The sequence below is a fragment of the Pseudochaenichthys georgianus genome, unplaced genomic scaffold, assembly GCF_902827115.2.
Source record: "Pseudochaenichthys georgianus unplaced genomic scaffold, fPseGeo1.2 scaffold_1847_arrow_ctg1, whole genome shotgun sequence".
NCBI lineage: Eukaryota > Metazoa > Chordata > Actinopteri > Perciformes > Channichthyidae > Pseudochaenichthys > Pseudochaenichthys georgianus.
In genome coordinates, this window is record NW_027262600.1 from 2,819 (window position 1) to 13,300 (window position 10,482).

Genomic DNA, 10,482 nt, shown 5'->3' on the forward strand with positions numbered 1-10,482 from the left:
ACACATGTTGATAGGAGAGACGTGAAGAAGAGGGGACACATGTTGATAGGAGAGACGTGAAGAAGAGGGGACACATGTTGATAGGAGAGACGTGAAGAAGAGGGGACACATGTTGATAGGAGAGACGTGAAGAAGAGGGGACACATGTTGATAGGAGAGACGTGAAGAAGAGGGGACACATGTTGATAGGAGAGACATGAAGAAGTGGATTTTGCACAATAGGGGACCTGTAATGCACATTTGAGTCAGGTGTTGTGTACCATGTGTACCATGTGTACCATGTGTACCATGTGTACCATGCGTACCATGCGTACCATGCGTACCATGCGTACCATGCGTACCATGTGTACCATGTGTACCATGTGTACCATGTGTACCATGCGTACCATGGGTACCATGCGTACCATGTGTACCATGTGTACCATGTGTACCATGTGTACCATGTGTACCATGCGTACCATGTGTACCATGTGTACCATGTGTACCATGTGTGGGGAGGGGTTTCCCCTCAAACCCAAACCAGAGGACGGGGCTTTTCTCGCATGAACTTCAGACGCAGAATAATTGCGTACATGTGGGTCAACAGGTTTAGAAGAGCTGAATCGTCGGAGGGAGGTGTGAACAGGGACTTTGGGAACATTCGTAGCATTCTTCCTTTGAGTCAGAGCGTGAAGTATGACTAAACATTGAGTCCATTGTGTCAGAAGTAAAGGGAGCGAGTCTGCATTCTTTAAATACAAGACACATATCACTAGATTATAACAAATACTTATACCCACTCTGAAGTATTGATTTTAATTTAAAACAATTACATGTATTTCATTCACTTTTATATAATTACATGTGTGTGTGTGTGTGTGTGTGTGTGTGTGTGTGTGTGTGTGTGTGTGTGTGTGTGTGTCTGTGTGTGTGTGTGTGTGTGTGTGTGTGTGTGTGTGTGTGTGTGTGTGTGTGTGTGTGTGTGTGTGTGCGTGTAGGGGATACCCATGTAATGTAATGTGCCTGACTTCCTGAGCTTGACAGGAAATTCAGTTTCACTTTTTGTTGTAAAGCAAAGTGAAACTTTTTAGCTTCAAATATAATTTATGAGTTTTTTTGAATATTTCTTTGCCATGGTCCTTTTTTAATTAATTTGCATTTTGTTAAATGTTTTCAAGTTGCTCCGAATATTGTTCCTACGGAAATGCATTTTTTGGGCATTTTGTTTTTGTTTACGACGTATTTTCCGACATTTTCAAAATAATTCTCCAAATATTTAACTTTTTTTGCAATTTTGACTTTTTGAAAGAAATTCAGGTATAAATAATAGTTTTTGTGGAATTATAATTTAAATATATGCTCTAGTAGTTCAATCTGCAGCAATGCATCATATTCTAAGATGTGTTTGCATCTCTTAAAAGTCAACGATGCATTTTGAAGCGGATCGTTGAAAACGTTATTTATCTTAAAAAACGACTGCTCTTTTCTCACCTGTTCAGATGATTGAATGTTTTCCCCCTCAACTGTTATACCGCTCAGAATGTTCTGCTGCCCGACAGTTCATTCCATTTGTTTCCAGACAGCCGAGCGGCTGACAAGAAAAGCCGAGTTATATCTTTCCTTTAAACCCTTTAAGCAGAAACACCTCTCCCCAGCAGCGTCACCTTATTTCCTGTCTGGCCCTGAGGTCGCGTATTATCTGATATTAGGATCCTGGCAGCTTTGCATCGATATGACTCAACGTATACCACACATCTATGGCATGGTTCAGATCAAAGGTCACTGTGGCCTCAAAGACAGATGTTGGCCACACATGAAAATTATGATAATTTTGCACAAAACAGGATTAAATGATGCAAACATCGCTGCTCCAACCCGCTGCTGCAGATACACGCTCTACAGCATCAGGAGGACGCGTCCCCAGCTGACCCAGAAGGCCACGCAGGTTCTGGTCCAGGCTCTCGTCTCCTCACGCCTAGACTACTGCAACTCCCTCCTGCTGGTCTACCTGCATGTGCCCTCCGACCTCTCTCACCCAGAATGCAGCGGCTCGTCTGGTCTTCAACCTTCCTGAATGTTCCCACACCACGCCGCTCCTCCGCTCCCTCCACTGGCTTCCGGTAACTGCTAGGATCCACTTCAAGACCCTGGTGCTTGCGTACCATGCTGCGAATGGATCTGGCCCTTCCTACATCCAGGACATGGTTAAACCGTACACCCCAGCTCGTGCACTCCGCTCTGCATCAGCCAAACGGCTCGCTGCACCCTCGCTGCGAGGGGGACCCAAGTTCCCATCAGCAAAAACACGTGGGTTTGCTGTCCTGGCTCCAAGATGGTGGAATGAGCTCCCATTGACATCAGGACAGCAGAAAGCTCACACACCTTCCAGACTGAAACTCATCTCCTTCGACTCCACCTCGAGGATAGAACTACTAACAAAGCACTTATATACTAATAAAGGACTGGCTCCTCTAAAGCCAGTTGAGTAGCACTTGAAATGTTTGGCTCTGTGAAACCTGATGTACTTTATGATTCTGTTTTCTTCAAGTTTGTATCTTGTTGGTCGAACGCACTTATTGTAAGTCGCTCTGGATAAAAGCGTCAGCTAAATGTAATGTAATGATATTGCATTGGATAATATGCTTTGATGGTGCGTTCAAGGACACTACAATTCCCCTGTACATCATACTTAAGGTTTAATTTGATTTTGATTAAAAGCTTTGCAACAGATAACGCATGGATCTTCGATGTACAAGTGTTCTGAATATTTTGGGACAATTGTTGCTGAAATTTTAACGCATAAACGACTTATTTCACTTGTTTTTCACAAAATTTCTTCAGAAATTTTCCAAATTATTTGTTGAATTTTCTGATAATTTTTGGAAATGTTTCAAGCTTTGTTTCGGGTATTGTTTCAGACTATACAAGAGACAAAAATCTCAGTTGTCCGAGTGTCCCTGAATGCAGCAACAAAACAATAATTATGTTAAGTTGAAGACTTTAAAAATGTGTTTACAAGACTAACAACGTCTCTAAAGTCTCAGATGTCCGATAGTCTTTGAACGCACCGACGGTTTGTAATGGAAAAAGTGAGAAATTAACAATTCGTCTTTTCACAGTGTGGTCGATTATAGTTTTTGATTGTTATGATGAGGGCTAGTTAACAACCAAGTCTCTAAACTATCCCGTGTTGTTGTACCTTGAATGCACCAAAAGGAAAAGTGGCAGAAAATTAAAAACAAATAACCGAAATGTACAGCTTTTTAAGAATTTGAGTTCATCAAAAATGTAATATCTCTGACATTAGATTATAATTTGTTTGTGGGATATTATTTGACGATTTACAACTCTTGTTTATTTCTTTTAAAGATTAACGGCAATTTAGCCAACGGTGTTTCAGTGATGGGAGGCTGTGGCTCAGTGGGTAGTGTGCTGGAGTGCTGCAAGTTCGAGTCCCACTGCAGCCACCAATGTCCCAAATTGGTGGGGATTGTCCACAGTGCTGAATATATGCTGACATGTGATGTAATGATGGTTTTGACTTCCAATGATTTCCCCTTCTGCGCACTCCAACCCACCATCTGACGTTTATTAAAGTTCGTAAAGGTGCGATAAATGGGTCATCGTTTCGTAACAGTTTCCATTGCGTTTTCTACTGGAGGATCCAACGACTTTTCCAACGCGTGCTTTCCAGAACTCAATGCTCTCCATGGAGCTGCATTGGAGGCATTGGAGCTGCATTGGAGGCGTTGGAGCTGCATGCCATTACATTTTAAAGTAAATCGATGTATTTCATAATAAACAAAGCACTTCTTGGGGGGTTTATTTTGAAGCAGTGATGATTTTAAGTTTGCATGAGTGGGAGACCCCTCACCCGCCCTTCTATGAAGTTTGGTGATTTAAAGGAAACAGCACGACCACATTTTCACACCTCGATCATCTCTGCATCACTCTCTCGCTCTAACCCCATAAATATACTGCTACTCGTGGAGAGAGACTCACTTACAGCCGGCTTCGTGGCGAGAGAAACATCCAGAGGAAGCAGAAGTCTCTAACGAATCGAACCTCTTAGTTGCTGAACGAGTCGAAGACACGATGGCGGTATCGGCCAAGTCGGTGGTTTGTTTGTGTTTCTTGTTTTCTTTCTGCCACGTTCGAGGAGCCCACATCCCCCTGAAGATGAACAGAACCATCCTGAACCTGCTGAAGCACTACGTGAGTATTTCAAGAACTTATAAACTTAGAATGTGTATTTTTGAGTTAGCGGCCGTAGTGATAGCGGTAGCAGGAAAAAAGATGGCCGCCGCTTTGACTGATTGGAAAAGGAGCGTCCATTGTTTTTAAAACTCTATTTCTATTACTTTTAATAGTTTAAGAACAGAATTAATTTCTATAAGGGACATTTTTGGGGATTATTTGGGTTTCTATATATACACTAGAGTCCGCTCCGTTGTTGCTTGTAATACAACGAGTGTACTGTCAGTATTTGTACTGCATAACTTCAAATACTGTGAAGACCTTTACTGTTTCCTGCAGCTGCTTTCAGTCCCACACACACACACACACACACACACACACACACACACACACACACACACACACACACACACACACACACACACACACACACACACACACACACACACACACACACACACACCACACACACACACACACACACACACACACACACACACACACACACACACACACACACACACACACACACACACACACACACACACACACACACACACACACACACACACACACACACACTTTTTCTATGTATGCATTTTTAAAGAACGGCTCTGTGTTCCATTAACAGAGATTTACGTGTTAGATTGTGCATTCAAGACACACAGAGGCCGACATCTACCTTTTTTAATGCAAGTTTCATTCATTTTTCTGTAAATGCAAGTAAAAAAATGTACAATCTTTGATCAGTTTGATCTGATACCGACTGTCCTTGAATGCACCATTATTGACAATAACTTGTATTTATTGGGTTAAAACATGAACACAAACACTGATATGTTTCCTAATGTCTGAAAGAAACAGATTTGAAATCTAATTTCACTTGAATTGTTCACATTTCTTGCAGAACATATCAAAGGAGGAAAAGTATAACGGGCAGCTCGTCTTCTCCAAAGAATCGATACCTGAGAAACTGCTGGTAAGTAAAAGTCAGCTTTATTATTATTACGACCTTCTGTTATAGGAAATACAAATGTATGGGGTGTACTGTTGCTTTAAGTAGAGCTGGTAGCTTAGCATAGCTTAGCATTTAGCTTGAACACAGGGGGAAAGAGTTATCATGGCTCGGTCCAAAGTGGAGGAAATAATAATTAAACCAACTATTTCCAATTTATTGACCAACAAAACCACCGTCCAGTTTGTTTGTTGTTCATTTTAAGGATCCCCAGCACTCAAATTGCTTAAAACCGCAAAAACATATATGTATACTTAAAATAGTGAAAAATATCCACGGTGTGTTTTTAAATGCCTTGTGTCGTCAGTGCCAAACCCAAAGAGAAATCGTTTAGCGTGAAAAGAAGAATGAATGAATCCATCAGTTGACCGATTGCCCTAAAGTTCATCAGAAAGGATCGACGTTCTTCGAGCTGCTCTCCATGTCTGCCATCTTCACTTCCTCATTCTCGATTTAGTGAGTCAGCGGCCGGCTGGTGTTTTCCAGGTTTCAGTCTCCCACTGCGAACACTTTTTCAGTTTGCGTTGAGGTTCCTGTGGGTTCAGTCTATCTGCCGGCTCTGCACCGTGCACCTTTCTTGTTGCTTGCAAAATATTCTCAGGCTGCAAAATGTAACTTTCACTCTTCACAAAAAGCCACTTGATGGATGATAAGATAAAAGATAGACACATGGAGGCAGAGGGGACAACAAAGCTGCGTTATGAATGGGTAGAGATATGAGATAAAGGGAAATGCATGTGATGCAGCAGCAGCAGGCTAATCAAGGCATTGCACAAAGAAAACAAAAATGCATATATATATATCCACACAATAAGGATGTATATAGAATAAACTATGAAAGTACTACAACTAAAATATAAATAAAGGATAAAAATACTACATGTAAGTTGCAAAATACTCAGATTTGTTAAGAAAGTGAAGTATTTAGCATTGTTTAAAATCAAATGATATATATGACTAAGTAAAACATGAATGAAGGGACTTTTTGGGGGGTAGAACCATCTTAAAGTTTGCCATCGTCTTGTCTGCTTTCAAACATTAAGAAAGTGTTGATTTCGAAAGTGTTCAATCTTTTCAAAGTAAGACACATGCAGGTTCTAGCTTGATAGACGTCTTTCAGCACGTTGTTGAATGGCACATATTCTTCTGCTTGTTTCAGTATTGAGAAACCTTTTGAAACAAGTATTGAAGATCTCCACCAAGGCTGTTTCCAATCGTGTATCCGCCTCGTAATTCAGATCCCCTCCAAAATTGAAAGAGTTCTGCCTTCGCCAATGCTTCACCTTTCTACCAAATTTCAATCTAATCGGGCGGGGAGTTTATCCTCCTGACAAACAAACCGAAAACATGCCCACTAGGCGGCGGTAGTGAGTCAGATCATCTTGTGTCAGATTTAGGTATTCATGGGGGTGCAAAGGGAACTTGTTTGTCATATAGAAAGGGAATATTTAAATCCACGCCCTACACCCCTCTGGGTTTTCCATGTTTTGTTTTTCCTTCACCAGTGTTAGGGGTTTTACCATTTAAAACATATTTAGGCGACGGATACCTTACTAAATTGGGCATTTCCAAAGTCTTACGCTCATGAATGATTGTTTTACACCAACCAGGTAATAATCCAGAACCAACACGACTTAAGCCCTAAAAGCTAGACAGGTTAGACATTTACTAAGTCTTCAAAGTGTCGCTTGACTTTGTTGACCTGTGTACATCGAAATGATCTGTTTAGCCCTGTTGCGGTATCACATGTCTGACAGTCATTTCCCCTTCAAGGCCTATTCTTTGCTTAATTTAACTTCTGTGTGAAACCGCGGGGGTGGGGGGGGTTTCCACTCTGTAAAAAGATCATCAGCCTCTCAAGGCAGGTTTGTAAAGAAAGAGGTTAATCTTTCTTTAGTCGCTGGTTGAGGGAAATGACGCCGCAATTCATATTTTGCGCCATCGTTTCTTAAGATAAGTTCCTACTTTTTAAACTGCTTTTTAAACTTTGTGCAAAAAGCTGAATTGTGCTTTCAGTTATATGCTGTCATCGTGCTTTATCTTGTTACGCACGATGTTGAATATTCTCTCAGAACTAGCTCAACACACGGTCTGGGGTAGAGATCTTCACAATTGGTTTGGCAACTCGTGACACAGGAAATATCTTGGGGCGGTGGTGGCGAAGTCGATAGGGACTTGGCTTGGCAACTGGAAGGTCACCAGTTCAAGTCCCGGAAAGACCAAGTGCTACCGAGGTGTCCCTGAGCAAGGCACCGTTCCTTACACGGCTCCCCGGGCGCTGTACATAAGGATAACATGGGTCAAAAGCAGAGAAACCGTTTCCTTACATAGTACCTGTACTACGTAACGACAATAAGTTGAATCTTTCTATCTTGAGAATTCTCCGGCCAAAACTTCAAATTTGCCATCAAAGTTCGAGCAGAGTCCTGTCTCCATTGCTTCAGAAGTTTCCATCCCACTACGTATTCATAATAATAATACATGACACTGATATAGCGCTTGTCTAAAAAGTCAAAGACGCTTAATTGTATTGTCTGTTTCTCTGTCTAGGAAAAGAGGGTGTTTATGAGAGGCGTGTTGGAGACGTACGAGACGCTTATCAACAAGATGCTGAAGGAGCTGCCGACCCCTCTTCCCCACGCCTCCGGGAGCGTTGGTGAGGGCGGAGCAGGAGACGACGTCCGCACGGAGCTCAACTACATCCTGACGATGATCCTCAAGCTGAAGACGATCCATTACAATGAGCAGGATAATCTTCTGAGTAGCCTCAAGAAGCTCATAGGCATCAAGGTAACAAGGAAACCGAAATGTGTATCTGCATGGACGATCTGACTGACGATCTGAATCTACATGTGCTGGGTTAGGGGTAGGCCAATGCAGGACTTCAGAGGCGGACTTTATAGAGGGTTATTTGGAGGGCCAATATCTGACTTTAAATAAGGCTTAAAGAAGGTTTATTTAGAGCAGGTCTACATTAGCATTATGGTTGCACTCAAAGGCCCGGATGTAACTATATAAATATATAAATATATAATATATATATAAAATAATGTATTATATTACATTATTGCCTCTGAATTGGATTATTATCGGATAGGGTAATAACTAACTACGTTTGAAAGCAGAAGTCCAGGGCAAGTAATTGCAAGTCTCTTCAGTGCGCATATCACAAAATGAGATGCATTGTGGGACATGTAGTTTATGGGCAACATGCTTCTGTAAAGTGGTATGTAACCGTATAATAAACGTATTATATTCTTTGCAAGCTCTTGCGGGGCCACATCAAATGAAGTCGCGGGCCGGGCCTTGAGTTTGACACCCCTGAGCAAGCAAACAGACTTAAGTGAGTCTTATGTAAACTGTATAAAGGACCTTAAGTAAGGATTTTTGGAAGGTCTATGTAGAGTGACAAGGGCCTTAAAGTAAGATTTGTGTGGAGCGTACAAAGGGCCTAAAGCAAGACTTAAGAAAGGTAGAGTGTAGAATTGCCTTTAAAGTAAGGTGTATGTAGAGCGACCGAAGGCCTTCAAGTAACCCTTTAGCAAGGTTTATATAGAGCAAACAAAGGACTTAAAGTGAGGCTTATGTAGGCTTTGAATCCCTTAAAGTAAGACTTAAGGAAGGTTTTTGTAGAGTGTACAAAGGCCCTAAAGTAAGACGTACAAAAGTTTTGTGCAGAGCGTAGAAGGGACTTTAAGATGTGGACCTTAAAGGACCTTAACAGAGGCCTGACAGAGGCCTGACAGAGGGCTGACAGAAGGTATATGGAGAGCTAACGGTGGGCTAACAGAGGGCTAACGGTGGGCTAACAGAGGGCTAACGGTGGGCTAACAGAGGGCTAACGGAAGGCTAACAGAGGGCTAACGGTGGGCTAACAGAGGGCTAACCTAGAGCTAACGGAAGGCTAACAGAGGGCTAACGGAAGGCTAACAGAGGGCTAACGGTGGGCTGACAGAGGTATATGGAGGGCTAATGGAGGGCTAACGGTGGGCTAACAGAGGGCTTACGGAGGACCATAAGGTTTAATATAACTTTTAATGTGAAACCCTAACCTTAAACCTGTATGCTGTTGTGGGAATTTACTTTGACTAAACTAATGCTAAATGTCTCTTCCTCCTCCAGATGGATAGCGCTACCGTTCAGAGTAAAGCGTTGGGCGAACTGCCGTGGCTTTACGAGGAGGCGAGCGACCTGAACAATGAGATCCAGAGTAGGCGGAGAAGACGGCACGCACAGAGGGTCAAGACTCATCAGAGAGGCTGAAATACCCATCAACATGGGCAACGGAAATATTTTATTTAAAATGGACAAAATAACATAAGAATTGTTTAAATACCAAATATACAAATATAATCAAAGATTTTCTCTGTTTTAGGTTATTTAATAATATATTTATGAATAAAGAAATATTTTTCACATTGATTCACAGCTTAAACCTATAAGATATATTAATTCAGTAAATATATATATTTATTTTTTTCAAAAAGTGACATACTTGAAAGAAGTGGGCGATTTTATCTTTGATTACTAATTTAATGATTACTCGCAATATCAGTCAATTATGACCTGGAAGTACTTGATGTTTTGACTTTAACTTATTTTAAATTGCATATGTGATGTTTAGAGGGATAGATTTAATTATTATATGTTTTATTTTGAGTGGCTCAGGTATTTACAAATCATGTGGTTTAATGTATTTCAATGTGGAGTAATTTGTGATTTTCTATGTTTATGTTTTGTATTTAAAGTGTTAATTTAATGACCATGCTCATGTGACTTATTATTGATTATATATTCATTTAAGTTATTGATAAGCACATGCAGTGAAATGTAACGGAATAAAACTGAATGAACATTGTCCGATTGTTTATTTTTTATTATTTATGACGTGGTTGGATTACAGTCCATGATTACACCGAGGTTTTTGGTTTTGAAAGACAAATAATATTGGTTGAGGACTCTTTAAAGTAGAGACACTACATACTGATATACATCTGAACATCAGCAGGAGAGGACTCTTTAAAGTAGAGACACTACATACTGATATACACCTGAACATCAGCAGGAGAGGACTCTTTAAAGTAGAGACACTACATACTGATATACACCTGAACATCAGCAGGAGAGGACTCTTTAAAGTAGAGACACTACATACTGATATACACCTGAACATCAGCAGGAGAGGACTCTTTAAAGTAGAGACACTACATACTGATATACACCTGATCATCAGCAGGAGAGGACTCTTTAAAGTAGAGACACTACATACTGATATACACCTGAACATCAGC

The 10,482-nt window shown here is 41.0% G+C and overlaps 1 protein-coding gene across 1 annotated transcript; it reads left to right on the forward strand.

The window, feature by feature from the left end:
- Window positions 1-3,992: 3,992 nt before the first annotated feature.
- On the forward strand, window positions 3,993-10,030 carry ifng1 (interferon gamma 1). Its single transcript, XM_034077686.2, has 4 exons — window positions 3,993-4,194; window positions 5,084-5,155; window positions 7,742-7,981; window positions 9,314-10,030. Exons 1-4 carry the CDS (start codon window positions 4,075-4,077, stop codon window positions 9,452-9,454), a joined length of 573 nt encoding a protein of 190 aa, XP_033933577.1. The 5' UTR covers window positions 3,993-4,074; the 3' UTR covers window positions 9,455-10,030.
- The last annotated feature ends 452 nt before the right edge of the window (window positions 10,031-10,482 follow it).